Here is a 21,014-nt window from a genome sequence, read left to right as displayed (position 1 = left end):
TTTTCGAACTACAAAATCACAGTTTTAAGGATTTACTTTCTCTTTAATTTCAAAATTCGCATATATATGTTTTAAACTCAGTTGTCCATGAACTTAAAAATAGTTTAGGATGTTTTTCTTTTCGGTTTTGTGGGTTATGTCCTCACGATACGAAGTCGGGTGGTTAGTCACATTTCGAAATGTATTATATTAATGCTAAATAGTTGTTTGCCTTACGAGTAACTTAAAGAGCTTATCCTAATTGAACTAATCAATTCGAGTCGTTGACGCTTACACGGTAATAAATAAATAACACTATGCTACAGGGCTTAGGCGAGATGCTAATTGGACCCCTGGGGTTCGCAAAAAAATTACACTAAGTCAATCAGTAAAAAAAATCAAAATAATATTTCTACTGACTATCTGGCCGGCAGTAACGAGAAAAGAGCTTAATATTAATTCTTATCAGCTATATTCGAATCAAATTAGTATTTGATTATTTATTAATGATTAATTAATGAAACATAATTAGCTTTAGCGTTGAACGACTAAGCTTTAAATCGTTTTGTTTCAAAAAATAGTCCTCCAATTTCAAACTAGTGAAATTTTCTTATTAAACGAAATTCAATTTTTTGGTTCTAGCTCAAAACTACTTTCATGTATCAAAAATGTTTTGGAAAACTTAACAGCTAAGATTCGAGTGTTTTTCAACTGCTCTGCCGGCCTGTTCTATGAATAAGCTAATAATACACATCGAGTTTGGCCTCCTTAAACCTAGTTGAAGCTGTCTGTAGTTGTATGGGGAAACTGTTATCGCTTGGTTCTAGAGCTCCTGCGGCTGCCCCTCCTCTTGGAAGCCATCCCACCACCTAACCATCCAAGCATCACACCTCAATACTGTTCAGACTGCCCGAGGAGATGTTGTCCGTGTGGCTGCCCAGTCGCGTTCTCTTGATCATCGCTCTGCTGGGCATCGGGGATCTCTGGACCCGGGGGCTCCCCGGCACGATGGGTATGCCCACCAGGCCACCCGGATGCCCGGGATGGTGGTGCAGGTGCTGGTGGTGAGGCGGCAGGTTGTTGTTGTTGTTGTGGTGGCTCAAATTCAGGTTGAGATTGCTGTGGCTATTGTGCACCGGCTGCTGCTGCTGGCTGCCCGAGGAGCGACGTTGCCGCCTCAGAGAGGGAATCCTCGTGGGCGTGGGAGTGCCCTCCTCGTGATGGTAGCCCCCGCCTGGCTGCTGGTGGCCCCTCACACTGCGCTCCATCATCGGCGAGGGCTGGTGGGTGGGCGACTGCTGGTAGTAGGCGGAGTGCGGCGGCACTGGCGGCGCCTGCTGGTGGAAGTCCATCCGCTTGTGCATCAGGGTGGGAGTTCCGGGCGGATGATACGGCTGGGCATGATGGAGGCCATTCTGATGCAGGCCACAGTTGGTCTGTGGAGCGTTCAAAGGGACATTTGTTAATGGTATGCATAAGACGAGCAGTGGGTCGTGGCTTCTTGGGTAAATGAGCATGACAATGTGGACAAAACAATCTCGGCTGGGGGTTGGCTTTTCCTGGTTGACGGAAGAGGCGAGATAATAGCACACGGCACTTGAACTAAAATCACCATGCGAAGTTTAATATAGGTTCAAATAGTAGTATTCAATAGCGTCCGTGTGCTATTATTTTCGACCTCGACGGCAGGCTTACTTGGCCAGCATGGTTGGTGGGTTTCTTGGGCAGCGGGGGCAGCGGCTTGGTGGGCGCCTCCAGGCTTTGCGGATCCTGCGGCTCCTGGTCTAGTTTCTGGTGGAGATTCAGTTTGACAGCCTCGTCGCAGGCCTCTAAGGTTTCGCAGGAGGAGGAGGCCACCGTCGGTAGTCGCGTGTCCTCCTCGCCGTCCTCATCAAGTTGCTCCTCCGCATTCGGCTGCTCCGGGGCCAGATCTCTGGCAATGCAGTTGCCATTTCCGGTGCCATTCCCATTTCCGTTCGCCAGCGGCGGCAGGAAACGTAGCTCCATCACGTTGCGGTTCTGGAACATTGGACGCGAACATTGGCGGGCGGATCGGAACGGATCGAATTGAATCTCTACCAGAGACTTCAGATTTGGCAGAATAACCAAGCGAAAGAGACAGAGACAGCGAGAGAAAGGGCAAGCGAGACAGAGATATCACACTCGGAGGGGTGATTACAATTTCAGTTTGAAATTTGGATTTGAATTTGAATTTTGACCAACTAACCAGCGAAAAGTCTTGGATGAAGCTGTGTGAAAAGTGGGCTCGGTGTAGGTCCCGAAAGTGCAGGGCTTACCTTATCGGAGCCCGTTTCCTGGGCCAGCGGATTGGGTGTGATGTTCATCCGGGGAATCACCCCGTTGAGGCGCCTCACATCGCCACTCTTGTGGTGTCCGCCCACTCCCAGCACGGCGGAGGTCACAAAGTCCGCTTGGATGTGCTCCAATTGCGGCTTGTTCTCATCTGTGGAGGGGAATAGCACTGTTATAATGGAAACTTTATACTACTATGCTTGACTTACCCTCGGGTTGGCTGTTCTCCCGCCTCTTGAGACACATGCAGGCCACCAAGGAGGCGATGAGGAGCAGAAGTCCTCCGCCGGCGGCTCCTGCAATCACGGGATACATGGAGTTTTGCTGCTGATCCGCTGTCTTATTGCCGGGCACTGGGGTGGATGAAGTGGAAGCAGTGTGTCCATGGGGCTCTAAAAGAAAGGAAAGTGTTAATAAAGCTAAGTGTAAGGGGAAGGAGGAATGTTTGAATTGCTCACTTTTGGTCCTCGATTGTCTTATTGCACTGAATTCAGAGGCTGCGTCGGCGTTAAAGGACTGCAATTTGAACTCGTAGGCGATGCCGGGTCGAAGCAGATCTATTTGGAAGCTCCTGCTCCTCCCATCGTCCACCGTGGCCTTCAGGTACTCTGCAGCCGAGTCCGCCGGCCTATAGTAGGCGTAATAACCATCGATACTCTCACTTTGGCCCGAGGAAACCAGCGACCAATGGAGCACTACGGTGGACTCGCTAATGGCCTCCACCTCGCGCAGTTCGGGAACCGGTAGATTCGACTTGGCCGTGCCGTTTTGCAGGAAGAACTTGAGGGAGGTATTCCCCTCCTTGTTGTCATTGTTCGAGTAGACAGCCACGATCCGGAAGCGATAGTACTTCCCCGCCGTCAGGCCCGTCACCGAGGAGGTGAAGTTCTTGGGCGGATTGCCCATCTCGTACTCCCGGTCCCTGTTGCGCTGTCGCCAATGGTTAGTCCCCGATCCCGGCCCGGATCCGTAGTTGTTTCCGTACGGAATATTGTCGCTAGTCGTCTGCCAGTTCTCCCGCCGATTCTTCCCGTCGCCCAAGCGACGATATTGCACCTTGAAGAAGGTGATCTGCAGGCCCGAGTTTTGGGGCACACTCCAGCGCAGCATTACGGACTCGTCCGACAACCGGGTGACATTGGGTCGCGATGGAGGCACCATGCTGGCTGAAATTGTATTACATATAACGATTGTAAATCCATTATTATAATAGATACATATTTAAGCAATATGTTCTTATCAATACATTATTTATATTTAAAGCATGCGCTTAACAGTTTTAAAATGCATTTTGTATCACTCATTCGTCCTTTCGTATAGGATTTAGTAGAATTTACACCATAATTTTAGGAGGGTTTAAATAAAATGGAAATGCTTTCAATAAAATAAAACACTTGTGTCTCCGCTAAATGCGGTGTGTGCATCCGCTTGCGTCAGCAGAGACATTTTATTTCAGTATGACCATGTATGAGGAACTGGTATTAAAAGTATATTGCCTAGAGCCGCATGGTGTACTTGCTCGGGGACGCCGCGGTCACACTGATTTCGAGTGAAAATGTGTGCGTGTTGATTTATTTATTGAGCGGCGCTTTGCGTTTATTTATTAATATTTATTAAGTGCAAATACTTTACCCACACCATAGCGAATAAAGTGCAATATAGAATTGGGGGCCGTATGTCGAGTGCGGGGGAGAGGAACGCGGCGACTAAGAAAAAAGACTCGACTCACACTGACGCACACTAACGCACTGGCGCGCGCTTTGCTGCGTCTGTGTGCGTGCGTGTGCTAGTGGCTGTGTGTGTATAAGTGTATCGCGCGAAGAGGGCGAGCAAGAAGAAGCAGGGACTCAAGTGAAAAACTCAAAACAAACTCAAATGTCGGCGCAGGGCGAAGGGGGCGGAGCAGGCGGTGGGGGCGGGGCTGGCTCCGACGGCGGTGGCGGCGGCGGCAATGCAGGCCAGAGCTCCACCGGAGGCGGCACAGTGGTCGTGACCAACGGAGGCAGTGCATCCGCGAAGAACCAGCTGCAACTCACCCCGCGCTTCACCGCCGAGGAGAAGGAGGTGCTGTACGGCCTGTTCCATCTGCACGAGGAGGTCATCGACATCAAGCACCGAAAGAAGCAGCGCAACAAGTACTCCGTCCGGGAAACGTGGGACAAGATCGTCAAGGACTTCAACTCGCATCCTCATGTGAGCGCCATGCGGAACATCAAGCAGATCCAGAAGTTCTGGCTCAACTCGAGGTGCGCGTGGTGTAGATGAGGCACTCCCAATCTGCCATCAAATCCAAATGACAACCCCTGACTAATCATTTCCCCTCTCCTTACTAGGCTCCGCAAGCAGTATCCGTACAGGGACGGCAGCTCCTCCAATCTCAACTCTGGCAGCGCCAAGATCAGCTCCGTATCCGTGTCCGTCGCATCAGCAGTACCGCAGCAGCAGCAACAACAACAGCAGCTCCACCAGCAGCACGACGGCGTAAAGGTGGAGCCGGAGTACCAGATTAGTCCCGATGCTTCCGAGCACAATCCCCAGGCGGACACCTTCGACGAGATCGAGATGGATGCCAACGATGTGAGCGAGATCGACGAGGATCCCATGGAGCAGCAACAGCAACAGCAGCAGGAGGCCCAAGCCCAAGCCCAGGCTCAGGCCCAGGCCCAGGCGCAGGCTCAAGTGCAATCGGCTGCCGCCGAGATGCAGAAAATGCAACAGGTGAACGCGGTGGCGGTGGCGGCAGCGGCGGCGGCCAATGCCACCATGATCAACACGCACCAGATTAACGTGGACCAGATCAGTGCGGAGAAGCTGACCCTGAACGACCTACTGCACTTCAAGACAACGCGCCCCCGCGAGGAAATTATTCTGCAGATCAAGCACCCAGCAGAGGGTACTGGTGAGATGGGAAACCTACGTTTGAGAGTCCTTCTTCCAACTAAAACCCTCTTCCATGTCTAGCCACCCAAATCCACACCATACCCGCCGCGCCGCAGCAGCACCCGATGGCCACCATCACCGCCGGCGGCTACAACCAGCAGATCATCAGCGAGATAAAGCCGCAGCAGATAACTTTGGCCCAGTACCAGGCTCAGCAGCAACAGCAGGCTCAAGCGCAGGCCCAGGCTCAAGCTCAAGCTCAGGCACAGGCTCAAGCCCAGGCACAGGCTCAACAGCTCGCCCAGCAGCAGCTGGCGGCCGCTCAGCACCAGCAGCTGGCCGCCGCCGTCCAAGTGCACCACCAGCAGCAGCAGCAACAACAGGCTGCCGTTGCCGTCCAGCAGCAACAACAAGCAGCAGCGGCGGCGGCGGCAGTCAAGATGCAACTGACGGCTGCCACGCCCACGTTCACCTTCAGCGCCCTGCCCACGGTGACGGCAGCGACGACGGTGCCTACTGCAGTTCCAGTGCCCGTGGCCACCGCTTCATCGGCTTCCGGGAACTCGGCGGCAGTGAATACATCCACAGCCTCCTCAGTGAGTATCAACAATACGAGTCTGGGCGGAGGAGGAGGAGGCAATGGAGTCACCAATTCGCCCACTGCCGCAGCGGACAGCTTTGAGGAGCGGATGAACTACTTCAAGATCCGCGAGGCCGAGCTGCGCTGCAAGGAGCAGCAGCTTTCCACGGAGGCCAAGCGCATTGAGCTCAACAAGGCGCAGGACGAACTCAAGTACATGAGGGAGGTGCATCGCCTGCGAGTCGAGGAGCTCAAGATGAAGATACGCATCCTGCAGAAAGAGGAGGAACAGCTGCGCAAGAACTCCAACTCATGAGATCTGGAGGACATCAGCGATGCCGACGAGGAGGACGAGGGCACGGATGCCTTCTTGGATCGCTTCACCCATGGGGGCTTCTAGTTTTAAGTGTAAAATTACCATCTACACCTACCCTAAATCACGAACCCCCAATCCCAAATTCCACATCCCAACTTCCACTTTCCCACTTTCCACACATACAATTTTTTTTGTTTAGGTTTTTCTTATAGTTGTCGCGGGGCGGGGGACACCGGTGCGACTTTAGTCCACCGCTGGCCAGGATTACCGACTAAGCCATCACTAATTGTAAATCGCAATCAATCAATAATTATACATACACACAAAACACACAGAAAAATATAGAGGGCGTGGCCGGCAAATCCACGATGAAAACTTAGAAAAGTACATTTTTTAAGAGGGGTCTTAACTTTAAGAGATAAGATTAGAAAAGTATTGATCGAAAGGTGCGAATAAAATGAACATAAAGTTAGCAAAATAGTATAGTGGTTTGCGTAACGGACTCGCAAACGACAATTTGAGAGGTTTTGTGCAAAAACAATGTTTGAAATATTTGAGTAGTTGTAAAATGTCCGTGCTTTGCACTTACCCTTGTACTTCCGCCTGCCGCCCTTGTTTTTGGACCCTCCAGAGGGCGTCGACGAGGATCCCATGCCGCCGTTCGACTCGTGCACTGGCCACATGGGAACTCCGCCAAGTGGTTCTTCGTCCTCGCCAGTGATTTCCAGGGGATTCACGCGCAGGATGTTGCCCTTGCTGGTCTGCAGGAGATCGGGACAACTTGGTCAGACCTGACGGCACTGTAAACCCTTCACTCCAAAACTCACCTCTCCCAAAGTGTTCTTTGCAAAGCACTGAACCACGCCGGCGTGGCGCTTTTGAACACGCTTCAGCTGTAGGCTTTGGTTAAACACAATGGCCTCCGGATCATTGGTGGCGTCCTCTCCGTTTATGAGCCAGTAAATTTCCGGCTCTGGATTACCGGTGGCGCGGCAAGCCAAGGTCAGCGGACTACTCTCGTTCGTCAGCGTGGCAGCAGGTCCACTCGAAATTGTGGGTCGCTGCAGGACACTCAAGTTGATGGTGTGATCGATGGGTGGTGCAATGCCATTGTCCAGCATGCAGATGTAGGAGCCCTGATCCTCGGGCTTCAGATCGGTGATTTGCAAGCCGTATGGCAAGATCTTGCTCCTATTGTTGTAGATCCCCACCACGTTGGGACTACTCCAGATGACCCTGGGCCTGGGGGATCCAACGCCGGGACACTCCAGCACCACCGTTTCCCCGGGACGAGCCGAGTACTCGGTGGGTGGGCGTTGTAGGAAGTACGGTGGCGTCCTATCCGTGTAGTCCACCCTCAGCTCAATTGTTTGGGGGAGCCTCAGCTCATCGCCCGTTATGGAGTTTGTGGCCACACACGAGTAGTTACCCGCATCCTTGGCGGTGACCATGTCCAGAACCAGTGCCCCCGCTGCTCCAGGCAGCAATTCCGACTGGGGCAGCTTCTTGTTGTTCCTGTAGAAGCTCCAGATGGCCGGCGGATTGGATATAACGCTGCCGCAACGGATGAGCAGGCAGTTCTTGGGCGCCACACTCCAGCGGATGGAGCCCCTAGAGCCCACGGGGGCCAGACCGCCGTCCAGAGCAATCGAGACCAGGGCCAGGCGCGCGGGCGTGGAGGCCAGGGCGCCGGGACCGTACCAAGCCACGCACTGGTAGTCGCCCGCCGTTTGGGCACTCACATAGATCCGGAGTCTCCAGGCCAGACCCTCGTTGCCGCTGGTTACATTGTATCCGTCCGAGGGGCTGAGATACCGATAGGGTTCAGGCTCGATGGAGCCACTGCGTCTAAACCGCCATTCCAGGCGATCCGGTTTCAGGTTCAGCTCGCACTCGAAGACCACCTCGTCCCCCTTGGGAGCCACCGCCGATTCGGGAGCTCGCTCGAACCGAACGCCCAGGTTGGCTCCTGAGGAGTTACCACTGTCGCTGGCAGGGATTGTGCGTATACTGATGGTCAGTAGGAGGACCACAACTAGTCTGATTCCAGCCATCTCTGAGGTGGGTCTGCGGAAGGAAAAGCATCGATGTGAAAGGGTTAGGATAGCTTATATTCAATGTGGTAATAGTATTATATTGGCAATATTACATGGTATTATGGTAGTAGTTTAGAAGTCTCCCAAGTACCGCAGCTCAGCCAGATGACTCTAATACCCCATTCCCACCTGTTCTGGAGATATCCCTGATCACTTGACATGCGAGGAATGCGACAGCCTCTTGGGCCCTACTGTACCATTCAATCTGCTCCTGCTGCCGCTGCTGCTGGGGCAGCTACTGCTCCAACTGCCACAAAAGGGGGCGTGGCAACGGAAGCAGTCGGGCCAGGCAGTGTGCCATTTAAACTGGAGCTCCAGCGCCTTCTCCATCTCCGCGGACCCAAGGACTCGTCGTCCCGGGCCCAGATTGTTAATGGCGTGTCATTATTATGAGCTGCCCTGCCCTGTTTTTAAGAAGGGACAGGGCAGGAAGGATGGGAGGATGTGGATCCAGAACGGGTTGGACGAGCGTCTGGCCTGCGACAGTTTGGGGGCCCTTGATTTGAAATTTAAACGATGCCACAACACAAAAGCGCGCGCGGAATTCCAGGAAAACGGCCGCCCAGTCGTTAGGGATCCACCTCGGTCCTGCCCCGCGGTTACTCCTCCTCCTTTTCCTGCACCTCGAATCCGAGATCTCGTACAGATAAACAAATAATATCTCAGTTATGGGATGTATGAGCGAAAAATATATAGGAAATGCTGGCGCATAACTATTAACTATTCACTTCAGCGAAATCCACAGACTAGTATACCCAACAATAAAACAAGTATTAACATTTGAAACGTCGGGCAGAATTTTCTCCCAGTGCATCAGTCACTGCAGCGAAGCTCCTGACGCACATAAATCGCAAAGCGGCTCCCATTTGATAGTCATTATTGGTCCGAAGGCGCGTGCAGCTGCCCTGCTGCTGTTGCTGTGCTGTTGCATATGTTGCTGCTGGTGGTGGCCACTTGTTAACCCAAGGAGCACACTGCAAACCGGACTGCCTACACACGGGCAATCGAAGCGCAAATGCAACAGCAGCAGCAACAGCAACACGGAGTCAAAAAACCAGCTCGACGCTGATTTAAAACATCTGACAACAAAAGTAAAGCGCGAAATTGACGCAGGTTTCTGTTTCTGTGCCTGCCCCTCCAGCAATCCGCATTCGCATCCAGAGCTCCAGCCTCAGCCCCAGCCCCAGCCATATCCACATCCACTTGTTGCTGTTGCTGGTTGCGTGTGTTGAAAATTAATGCGCATTCCTGGGCCAACAGCAACACAGGCTGGAAAACAAAACAAAAACCCCACAACTACAGAACGTCTGAAAACTGAAGCAGAGGAAATGAATGGGGCTTGTGCTGCAAGAATCCATAAAAAAAGTGGAAAAAGAGTCAACAAACCAGCAGAACGAAGATGTCTGGGACAGATGCGCTGCCATTAGCCCGCACTGAGAGAAAAATGCACACGATACGGTGACCAATTCGATCGGTAACATGTCAGCAAGATATGGTCCATTACAGATAAAAAAGCAAAAAGAAGACTTCACATAAAAAAATGTTCAAAAGTGAAGATTATATGAGTGAAAACTTCAATTTCATATTATTCTGATATAGCTTACACATTTTTAAATTTAAAATTATTAGAGAGGTACTTAGGGGTTCTTGTCAAAAGCTTGTACTAAGCATCGGATTATTGGCGAAAATGGTTTTGAATATTCCTTTATTGAAGTTATCTTAGAAACTAATATTACTTTTTCGCATTCTCTCTCGCACTTTCTTTTCATTTTAAACATTTTTTTTCACTGTACATAGGGGGAAGTGAATTGGTTAACCTTTAAATAAAATGCAAGACACAATAATCTGTAATTTCAACCATATGTATTCACTGTATGTTAACTTTGCGAAGGGTTTTGTAAGTATTTTGACTAAAAAAAGTTAATGGACAGGAAATTTGAAGGCCTTTGGAATTATACAACACTGTTCCTAACCCATTTAGCACTTTTTGAAAATGACAACATTTTGTAAAAGTCTAATTATTTTACCTTTGGTCCAAAGCTTAGAAACACAAATTTTGCATTCAAAAAGTTTATAAACTTATAGTTTAGTTTTGCTAAAAATTATAAAAAAAATGTAAGCAAAATTGTTTTAGAAAAATTCTAAAATATGTATGCCGACTTCCCAATTAATTTTGATAATATTTCTACTCCATAAGTATGCTGTTTACTTCATTTACAAACGAGGGCATGATAAATATTCTTTTGCATGTGCTTCATCGCGGTTTGCTATGCTAGTCAGTCCCAAAAATCACTTTTCATTCATGATTCATTGGTTAGTCTCCTGTGAAAGAGATGAATTAACGATGGGTTTTGGCTGAAGGTGGTGACTGGATATGACAATAATAAATATCAGAGGCTATTTGGGAAATCTCTTCCGAGAAGGGAAAGCCCAAAAGCATTTTCCACTCTCCACGGTTGTTACTTTTTAGTTTTAATAACATATTAATATTGTTCTTAAAATGTAAATATTATTCCTTATTTTGAATTAATAATCCAGAGGCTCCGCTGTCTGTTGGCAGCACAATTATTGGTTGCTTGTTTTTGGGCCACAAGTTATTTGATCAGCCATGGACAACGACAGCCTCCTTTTGTTGACCCATTTGACGATCTATTCACGGACTTCACAAGGCGCGACTAAGAAGGGTTATTGATCAAGGTTAGATGCCAAATTAAATGGCATTAATAAATGACAAATAAATATGTTGAGCGATGTTCTCGATCATAAAAAACTATCACCGGCGATACACTGAGCGAATGGAACTAGGCACATGTTATTGTCGTGCAAAAATTATTTATGGTTATCACTAGCTTTTAGAAAGTCCAAGTTTTTTCCCCCAACTAATGAGCTGAAACGATTTTGCTATACTTAAATTAAATGACAAGCATTTTTAGACAGAGTCGGCCTCTATTTTGCTCTTAATATAGATTCGGAAGTAACAGCCGTGAAATCTGCGATCTTGGTTAAGTCTTTCGCTTCTTTGTTCAGCTTTGTAATATGAGAAATGTATGAATTCAAATGGTGTTTTGTTTCTTGTTGTGTACTATCTTAGTGGCTGTCTGTTTGCCTGTCAAAAATTAGCATAAAACTGTTAGAAAAGGCATTCAGCGATGGCCTGGGCGTGGCGCCCAGCGTTTGAGACAATTGAATTGAATAGCGGAAGAGGGGAGGGTCTTCAGATCTAGAGAAGGTCTCGGGTCTCGGGCCACAGGTCTCAGGTCTCAGATCTTGGCTCTGGGTCTGGGTCTGGGATCCCAGGCCATAGACCGTGTGTAAGTTCATTAAATAAGTGCGAGGCGTAACGAAGCAACATCTACGATGGTGGTTGAACTCATCTATTTGAATTGCTGTTGTCATAAGAGCTACCCCTTTCCCCAAGACGAAGACGAATAGGAATACAAATACGAGTCCCAATCCCGATCCCCCTGATCCCGTACTGCATTTGGCCATTAGCAGCGGCAGTTAACAGATTGTAAAACACTAACACCTGCTGCAAGTTGTCGTTGTTTTGCGTTCGGTGTCTTGTGGCTGCTGCTACACCGGGTTCAATAAAACCTGAGAGCCAGTTCATCATCATCACTGCGATCATCAGCAACAGTTGCTGGCAGAAAAGGAGCAATAGAAGAATCACGACCTACAAGACCCCCAATCAACAATCACCAATCACCAATCACAGTGGCAGATGATTAAGGCAGACCCGTCTGGGGTTATTAAATTCCGCGAGAGAAAATTGTGGTCTACTTATTGGAACAGCAGTTTTGCAGAGTCACCCCTAAAAGTCACGATGGTGAGCTTAACAAATAATAAACGTTGAATTATCTCAGGTGAATTTTAAACAATATTTTGCTGAGGGAAAGACGGTCATATTATTATTAAAGCTTATCAAAATCACATGTCATGACACTAATACAATTTAAAGTCTTCCCATTACCCGCTTTTTGTCATGGTCATTTCCTTCAGTGGGCTTCAGTGTTCCACTGCGGAGGGTCTTCACTGTATGCACACACATACCGACACACACGGGCAGAAGAAATCGGCGAAAATTCTTCAGCAATGGAACCTGTTTTGCCAACCAGAGAGGAGAAGCAGCAGCTGAAATCTTCTTTTAAGCGCGACCGGAACCGGAGCCCAAAAACAAGATGCCAAGCTAAGCTACACACCACACACACACAACCACAGAGGAATCCAGCAAAGAGAGAGGGAGACAACAGGAGCGCCTCTTCTTCGAACAAGTGGCGCCCAACGTGGGGCCCTAGCTTCCCCTTAAAGAAGATGACGTGAAACAAAGAACTTCGAAGGCAGTGCTTGCATTTGCAAAGAAATATCATTGCTTATGCATTACCCTGAATTTGCATCCGATCGCTGTTAGAAAATACTTTCTCTCAGTGCATGGCCTTTTTGGAGGACAGGTTAAGCGCCAGGGCGGTGACGCAGAAGGTGAAGAAACTCGCATGTAAACGAGTTCGAAATCTGCATTCCACCGACAGCCAACAGGATTTCTACCGCGGCTCAAAGGAGGATGATCATCCTTATGATGATCTTCGAGATCATAATGATCCCAATGATGAAGAAGCTGGATGGGCTTGCCCCACCTGTTTCTGTTGCAATTCTGGCTCGCAACGAAATGAAATGGTTTAGGATGGCATAGAATGGAATGAGTTCGGCTGGGATGGGATGTCGATGGGATCGAATAGGATGGGACGGGATGAGGGGACCTCAACCTCACCACCCCCTTCCTCCTGATTGGCCTAATATATTAGCCCGAGAGTGCGTGGGCCCTAAAAACGATTTGTATGGGCTAGGAGCCAGCACCAAAAGACACTGTTCAGTTCGAAACTGGAGTCAGGGTTACGGCCATATGGGTGCGGGATCGAAGCTGCACGCCCACCAACCGGAGTTTGGGTTTGGAGACCGGGAAACACAAAAGGGGATGCAATCATATTTTGTATTCTTCTCTTGAGTTGCGTGGGCGCCGCGGTCAGGATTAAGATTAGCAGTTTAGTTACCTTTTGTACTTTTTGTCACTCGTTGATCCCTCCGTCTCTTTCTTCTGCTGTATTGCCGTCCTTTTTCAGTCAGATCTGCCGCCCTAGAGCTGCATTTTGCCGCTGTCAACTGTAAATAGGCAGAAAAAGAATCAAAACGTTATGGGTATACATAAATATTGAAAATAGACGACACTTTTAATGAATTTTAAAATAATTGAGGCCTAAAGTGGCACAAAAAGCTCGGCGACAGCAAATAAATGCGAAGCCTATAAATAAAACACAAGAAACTTGGAGAGTGGATGGGTAAAAAAGAGCTGACACGTGCGAGTGAATAAGACTAAAAGCATTGGGGTTAGTCAAACCATTTGGATTATATGTTTTTAAAGAAATAAAAATCTTACATTGGATGTATTTACATGCCCATGTCTTATCTTCATACCTCTGTTGGGATAAAAGAGTTGCTTACTATCTGTTTTTCATATAACCAGATCTTTCAATATTTCACGGCCTTAAAGAGTTTTCGATGTCTTTAAAAAATCTTCAGACCAAATCGCACGCCATAAAACTAATTCCCCCTCGGAATACCCCTCGTACCTGGGGCTAAACCGAAAACTCCCCTTCAGTGTTTGCCTGTCCATTTAAAAAGACATAAAACTAAGACCACGACCGAGAACACAAGAATTCCCCAATGAACAAATGTCATAAATATCCCGAAAATACAAATTTCCAAGCGAGTGGCTAAAAATTATGCCAAAAAGCACATAAATAATAACGAAAGGAGCACGAGAGGAGGCGAAGTCTTTCGATTTCCATCCAATACTTTTAATTAATTTACGCGATGCTCCCACATTTCTCTGGAACTTCGGCCACCCACCCACACACACACACAGTTGTTGGGCTATAATTTCTCTAGAATTTTTGAAAAGACGCCAAGTCGAACAGGGTCCAAAAACACAAAAAAAAAACTTTAAAAAAGTAAACAGCACAAAAATGTAGAAGAGAACAATATAAATAAAACGAGCGCCACCCCAAAAAGCCGCTTTTGTGTGTATTGGTGAGTGACAGTTGTCATTTTTCATAAATATTTTCCAATTTTCCAAAAGCCAAGTGAGAAATGAACGATGAAAACAGACACAAAACAGGGCAATCCATTGGGGTTATTACGGCAGGTCTTCAGGTGGCAGTCCATGCCGTCCCTTGATTTCTTCATGAATAATTTCATAACTTTTATGGCGCTTGTCAGTCATCATGAGGCGATAATGGCAGCAAATAGAATCAAGTTTGAGTCGTGATAAATAAATTTGGAATTTTATGGGCGCCAACTTAAGTGAATTCTAAAAAGACTGCTTTTAAATTAATAAGTTTATGGCGCAATTTTTAAAATGACGACTTAATTAGGGCTGTTAAATTTGATTATTCGCACAGGCCAGTTTAAAAATCAGATATAAAACCTAAAAGATCCCAGTAAAAGTTAAGTTTGTCACTGGTCCAGTTATGAAGTCAGACCTTCTAAGGTCCGCAATATTTCAAATTGATCTTCGTTTACTGAGAATTTTCGACGCCAGCTGCACATATAATATTTCGTACCGGCGTTTTTGCAGAATTGCCAGCAGTTTGCCGCAGCAGCAACATGTTGCCGCGGGGCAGTCGCATGTTGCTGATGTCGCGCTGCTGCGATGACTCACTCTCGTCTTTGTTTGCCGGCTGACCGAGCAAATTAGAAATGGGTGCAACTGCAGCAAAATAAGTGACAGCAAAGCTTTTCAGCCCGACGCCGGCATCTCGAGAATCCCACAGATGCCCAACTGCCGCTGCCTCTTACTTGTGCCATAATTAATGTGCAATTTCTCCGGCCGCCTGCGCCGCCTTTTCCCTTTTCCCATTTCTTCTTAGTATTATAAGCCGCCCTGCAGCAAACGACATTTGAGCCAATTTTCCCGCTGCTCGCATTCCACGGGTGAAAGCCATCGACATCCACATTCCCATTTCAATTTACTTACACATTCACATTTCACATTTCACAGCAGTACGCGCCATTCTGCCAAATGCAAAATGCAGAAAAAGAGACTCATATACAAATAAGAAACGACACTCGGAAAGGAAGTGGGCTGCTTTTGGGCATCGAAGACTCGACTACCCTGGATTTTTCCGATTTTCTCATGTAAATCCCTAAAAATTCTATCTCACCATACCAGTTTCATTATCTACCAAGATTTTGTAAAATATTTTCACATATGTGTCGGTCCGATTTGCACATATCCTTCATTAACAATTGTGCTCCATGCTTGCAGAGCGTGCTTCATATACAAAACTGGGCATCGACGACTCGACTCCGATGAAAATAATGCCTTTCTCGGTTAAATCCTTGAAAATCGATCTCATCATACGAATTCACTGCAATATCACCATTTAAGCATGTTCTATATAATGTTTTCACATTTGTTTCGGATTGACTTGCACATATCCCTGCTTAAACAGGGTATTATGCTGCACAGCATGCTTGCGGAGCATGCTTCGAAATTTATGCGTTGCCTGATTTGAGCGGAGAGTCTGGGCTTTGGGATCTGGCTGGGGGAACTGCGCTTTTCGATGCCTTGGATGGGATTTGGGTGGCTCGAGTCCAGTTTTGAATATCGTTCAATTTGCAATCTGTCTCCCTCTCTTTCTCGCTCCGACTTGCTTTCAGCGATCGGCCTGGCATTCCTTGTTTTCCTTTCCTGCTTTTTCGGCTCATGGCAAGTCTTATCCATTTTCGATGGCCCCCAAAGGCCCGCCGTCTCCCTCATTTGCATGCCTGTTATAAATTTTTCAAATACTTGTCTTGGGCTGCCCTCGTTGTTTTTTTTATGGCCCACCATGTTTAGTGATTGCTATCTTTGTCATTGTTGTTTTTCTTTTGGGCCTGGCTCTTTCGTTGCAATTTATTTGATTTTCATTGCATTAAATTTTCAGCGCCGTCTCACTCTTGGCTTTTGTTTTCCTGGTGGTGCGTTGCCATAATTTGCTGTCTCCCTTCTGGTTTGCCTCGATTGTGATCTTGGAATTTCAATTTGAGTTTCGTTTCTTGGCTTTTGCGCAATTCTGCTGTCTGCATTTCGGGGGGAATTCTTCGGGTGTTCGGCCTCTGGTCTTCTGGTCTCCAGTCTTCGGGTCTTCGGGTCTTCTGGTTTTCCACCTAACAAGCTTGTCGAGCCATTTATCATAAACATTCGTCAGCTGTCCCACGCCCCTCGGGAAATTCCTGCCCCGTCATTAAGATATTTTTGTTTTTGGGCTTTTCCATCTCTATTTCCATCTCGCCCTGCAGCTAGGCCCAAATGCCGGCCTCTGAAGTAACCAAACGATATGGCCTCTCTTTTACTAGCCCCCTTTTCCGACTACAGTGGCGGAGAAGACAACTACAAAATCAAAATCAACAACTAATCAAAAATAAAAATGGAGTATGGTCTTAGAAGATTTTTATGATATGATATATAAGGAAAGTAAAACCACTTAAAATGAATTTTTTAAGCTTTAATATTAATAATGTTTAAGCCCAAACGTACCTTTTCTGCCAGTGTACATGGCCAGCTTAATACTTTCAAGCTTTTGCGACCGCTTTTCGAACAGCTTTTCATCGGGAGTTGAGTTACATGTGGGCGCCCTAATGGTCAGAGATTATATTTCCCCGCATTTCCCCGCTTTCCCGCGACTAATGAGTCTCCTAAGCTGCTCTGCCCCCACAGAAACGCTGGCAAATGTGCAAATTAATATGAAATTCATCAACGGGAAAATATCAACTAATTTGGCAACGAACAGGAAATGCAAGACTGTCGCATGTGGGGCAAGCGTATAAAAAATGAACATCTCATTTCTTCGCGCGACAAAAACGCCCGGGAAAACTGAAAAACCGAAATATAAAAAATATTCAAAAATAAAGGAAAGGAAGAAGCCAGCACACACCTTGTGCTGCCCTCTCTACACTCGTGGTAATTTTTGATCGCACTCTGGCGTCGGTTTTGTTTTTCTTCTTGCTGGGTTGGCAGGCGGCCACAAAAGTCGCCGCTTTTCCTATACGTTTTCCATTTTCATTTCGCCACTAGCCGGGTGGCATCCAAATTGGCCCACATTTGGCTGCATTTTCAATTTTCCTCTCGGTTTTCCCTCGGTCTCCCGAGCACAGTGATCGCCAGCAAATTGGATTTGCGGCTTTGGAGTGGGAGAATTGCCATTCCTGAGGGGTTTTTAATTGAAAATACCAAAAAGGGTGGGTGGGAAAATGTCAAGCAATAATTGCACCGAATGTTAAAATTATTATTTAATTTTTAGCTTGTCGTTTTCTTCAAAACATTTAACTTTTTTTAAGTATTACCCATAGTTCTAGCTCGACCTGGGGTTGCTTCCTCTCTTTAGCTTTCGGACGCCTTAATTTGCGTCACAATTTGTGCTTCCCTTTTCTGTAGCTTTGTTCTTCTTTTTGTTTTTGTTCAAGGTAATTCAAAACGCGCGCCAACTTCTTCGATTACCTGCGGGCCAGACAATGGTCACCATTTCCCATTGTTGGTCTTCCCCCTCGACGGCCCAATCGTCCCGCTCGTTCTGAAGTCCCCTTAATGTGTTCATTAATTTTAATTATGCATAAATAGTCGGTGTCAAAAGAACAAGGGAACAACAGCAAGCAGTCGAGAATAAAATTAACAAAAATTTGGAGAAATAAACATCACGCATAAAATTTGATACCAGCAATATTCAGATAAATGGGAGTGGCATTTCTGGGGTTTGGGCTGTAAGGCACGCGATTCGGCAAGAGGCGAAAATGCCAGAGGGCAGAAGCCGGCCAAGTGTTCTGGGGGTCTAGCGACTAACGGATACCCCCTACTTTCGATTAGGCTATCAGGTAGCCATCAAAGTCAGGGAGCATGCACTATGCCAGAAAAGAGTACCGAATGTGTAAAAGGAAAAGTCTGCAGCTAAATATCGACTAACAGATACCCCCTACTTCCGAATGTGCTATTAGGTAACCATTGAAAGCAGGGAGAATGCTCTATGCGAAAGAGTACTAAGTGTGTATTAAGAAAATCTGCTTTAAATAAAATACCAGAATGTGCAAGTACTCGCCGGTGGTCCCGCAACCCATTTACCCGACTACTTACCCATCGAAACCGAGGGCGAAGTCTGAGTCTGCCCACTCACTCACTTGGAAAAAGGAACGTGCAGCGGTGTCGCCTTACAATTCCGTACCATAAATTTCGCGAGGCTCGGGTTTTGCACACTTTTCTTTTCGGCAGACAGACGCAGCGCAGTATGTTGGCGACTGAAATCCAAGCTTCTCCGCCGCGGATTCCGTCATCGATGGCCAGCCGAAAATTGATGTTGGCAAAATAAACCCAGAGATCACAACAACTCAATTGGTCTGGCCGAAAGTAAACAAAACGTGCAATCAACAAAGGGGAGATGCAAATTAATTATACAATTAAGCACGCGTCGCGGTTCGTTATTTGTTGTTCTACCCGCTTTTTGTCGCACTAATAAGCATAAAGCAAGAACATTACGATAAATTACAGCGTCTAATGGCTATTTGGGCATTTGGGAAGATGACAAAGTGGGCTGAGCGATGATGATTATACTTAAATCGTAAAAACGGAAGTCAGTATTGTTTGGATAGATAATGCATTAAATATGGACTAGGAATCCCGTATTACGGACAACTATTACGGACAATTCTTAGTTAAACACCAAACGAGTTACTCATATGACATGGATGGGCAAACGTAGGCTTTCAGAACTTTCGCGTCTTGAAGATCGTATGGGATGGCTCATGAAAGACGCGCTGCAATGGCATAAAGAAGTGAAGATTTCCTTTCTGTCTCGAGTTGGTTTCCCATGAAAAATGCAATTGATGCAGAAATTCAGACACGTAGGCGCAATGGGGCGTGGCAGACAGAAATAAACACGAGCGGAAGGTGGGAGAAAAGGAAGGAGAAAGAGAAGAAAGCGAAGCGGAAGAAGAGAAGAGTTACGAAATCGGAGGGGAGAAGCAGAAGAATTCCAATTCTACATTGTAGAATCTACACTGGCTTGCGATACATTTGAGTTTTTCTTCTCTGAGTGCTTTTCGCACCCCTCCCCCTCTCCGTAACTCCCCTGCAAAGGCCCCCTTTTCCGCCCCCCCAGCCCCCTCTCACCTGAGGCGGCTCCGCCTTTGTGTCGCTCTGTTTTTATTGCTGTGCGACGCTCTTTCAGTTTTATTAGATCATATTATCTATTTTCGGGCACGACAAATTTGTAATTTAGATCAACCAGCAGTGGCGTCGGTCGCCTGGGGAGGGGGTCACTTTCAGTGGGTTGCCTACGGTTATGGGCTCCTAATTAATTGGCATTTTGGCCTTTAATTGAAGCAAGCGCGGCTTAGCGGTGCGTGAAAGGGGTGCTGCTGTCATAGAAGGGGTTTCGGGGCTCAATGGGCGGGTTGCCCCAATTTGTGGCCTGGCTGCTTGATTGAATGATTGAACATTGCTGAACGCATTTGATTTGATGAACGATTCCGAAAAAAGAGGCAAGCCTGTGGGGCACGAAGAGTGGCCAAACTGGGGGGATCGTTTTCGGTTTCATTTTCAGCTTCTTCTGGTCGGTTTGTTTTTCACATGAAATGCAATAAACCCAATTTAATTTTTGTTTTTATTTGTTTCGCTTATTTACTCGAGCGGACGGACGTGTGTGTTTTGGGCCCCCTCCCGGCCTCCACTCCCCCAAGTTAGCCTCGCGGGCCAAGGGATTTCTTATCAGACCCCCGGAATCAATGGACAACAACGTTTTTATCACGTAACAACGAAAAGCCAAACAACAAAAAATAACTAAGCACACAAAAGAATTAGAAATTTAAAGTACAAACAGAAGTTCTCATTTTTCGGGGTTCATTGAATGCTCTGGATTTTTCGGGTGGGGGCCGAACCCAACCGCCTTTAACTGGTTGACCCGCCTCAGGGATCTGGAGCGCGATATCGTATGTGGGCATGGTACAATGGGGTCCTTAGTTCCTACGATGCTGCTACTTTTTACTTCCATTTCGTTATTTGTTTGGTATTATTCGATACTGCTTTGTGGTACCCCAACGTTTTTGGGCGTACTAATACCCATTTATAAATGCAACCATTGACTACAATCAGTGTGTACGTTGAACAAATTCCAAGCCATTGTAGCCAGAAGTTCTAATTCTTCAGTGTACATGGTGGAAGTTTCGGTTGCCAATGGGTTCCGAAAAGGTAACATACTTGGGAGGAACAGCAGAAGTGCTTCCTTTACAGCTGGCAGAGCTCTCCAGTCCGGAAATGGTTCCTTGCCTTTCCTGAAGGAATCTATCCGCAAATCCCCTTTGACCGAATGCTCCTCCTGCCCTTCGGAAGAGCCGAGGGAAGAAGTGGGGTCCGGTCAAGAGTCGGAAACAATTAGCGGACCAAGGGAGTGCGGGGCAGGTACGGGGCTTGGAGTCTGCTCCGATGCCCAATGATCGCGGTAAGCGATGCCTTGGAATGCAGTTCGGATTTCCAGTGAAATGAAGCGGGAAGCCAGAGGACGGTGGGGCGGTCGCAGGGCATTGAAACAGCAACAGAAACAGAGACACAATCGATGAAAAGGTTGCCCTGGGTCTCTGGACCCGCGTCTTTGTCTTCCTCCTAGCCGTTGGTATGCGCTTCAAGGTGAGCCGAAGACCAGGGACAAACTACGAAACTACAAAAATTCGAGACAGGGGGAACAAAAAATGACAAACGTGACCGTGGGTCGACGCGGCTCGCTATCTACGTACAAGCCGCATATATATGTATATTTTACCCTTCCCTCCGTCT

The 21,014-nt window shown here is 47.3% G+C and overlaps 2 protein-coding genes across 7 annotated transcripts in view; one reads left to right on the top strand and one right to left on the bottom strand.

Annotated features, from left to right (window-relative positions):
* Positions 1 to 22: 22 nt before the first annotated feature.
* LOC108023554 (interference hedgehog) overlaps positions 23 to 21,014 on the bottom strand; it is a 28,597-nt gene continuing 7,605 nt past the window's right edge. For 5 of the 6 annotated variants that reach the window (XM_050886246.1, XM_044093126.2, XM_050886243.1 and 2 more), the window contains 8 exons: positions 13,210 to 13,318; positions 6,896 to 8,135; positions 6,658 to 6,829; positions 2,751 to 3,458; positions 2,502 to 2,684; positions 2,277 to 2,443; positions 1,675 to 1,998; positions 23 to 1,415 (listed from right to left, as the gene is read on the bottom strand). In XM_050886246.1, coding sequence (XP_050742203.1) covers positions 864 to 1,415; positions 1,675 to 1,998; positions 2,277 to 2,443; positions 2,502 to 2,684; positions 2,751 to 3,458; positions 6,658 to 6,829; positions 6,896 to 8,122 — 3,333 coding nt within the window. In that variant the 5' untranslated portion in view covers positions 8,123 to 8,135; positions 13,210 to 13,318 and the 3' untranslated portion in view covers positions 23 to 863. The remainder of the gene's footprint in view (positions 1,416 to 1,674; positions 1,999 to 2,276; positions 2,444 to 2,501; positions 2,685 to 2,750; positions 3,459 to 6,657; positions 6,830 to 6,895; positions 8,136 to 13,209; positions 13,319 to 21,014) is intronic. The other variant, XM_044093122.2, reaches the window with a different exon arrangement.
* On the top strand, positions 3,827 to 6,452 carry LOC108023555 (regulatory protein zeste). The gene is made up of 3 exons (XM_017093138.2): positions 3,827 to 4,538; positions 4,626 to 5,191; positions 5,254 to 6,452. The coding sequence occupies exons 1-3, from the start codon at positions 4,168 to 4,170 to the stop codon at positions 6,066 to 6,068; spliced, it is 1,752 nt and encodes a 583-aa protein (XP_016948627.1). The 5' UTR covers positions 3,827 to 4,167; the 3' UTR covers positions 6,069 to 6,452.

Source organism: Drosophila biarmipes, chromosome X (assembly GCF_025231255.1).
Source record: "Drosophila biarmipes strain raj3 chromosome X, RU_DBia_V1.1, whole genome shotgun sequence".
In the NCBI taxonomy this organism is placed as follows: domain Eukaryota; kingdom Metazoa; phylum Arthropoda; class Insecta; order Diptera; family Drosophilidae; genus Drosophila; species Drosophila biarmipes.
This window is presented reverse-complemented; position numbering and strand designations above follow the sequence as displayed.

Coding starts and splice junctions, on each gene's coding strand:
- LOC108023555 (XM_017093138.2), top strand. CDS start 4,168: ATGTCGGCGCAGGGCGAAGGGGGCGGAGCAGGCGGTGGGGGCGGGGCT. Junction 4,539..4,625: donor AAGTTCTGGCTCAACTCGAG/GTGCGCGTGGTG, acceptor TCTCCTTACTAG/GCTCCGCAAGCAGTATCCGT. Junction 5,192..5,253: donor GCACCCAGCAGAGGGTACTG/GTGAGATGGGAA, acceptor TTCCATGTCTAG/CCACCCAAATCCACACCATA.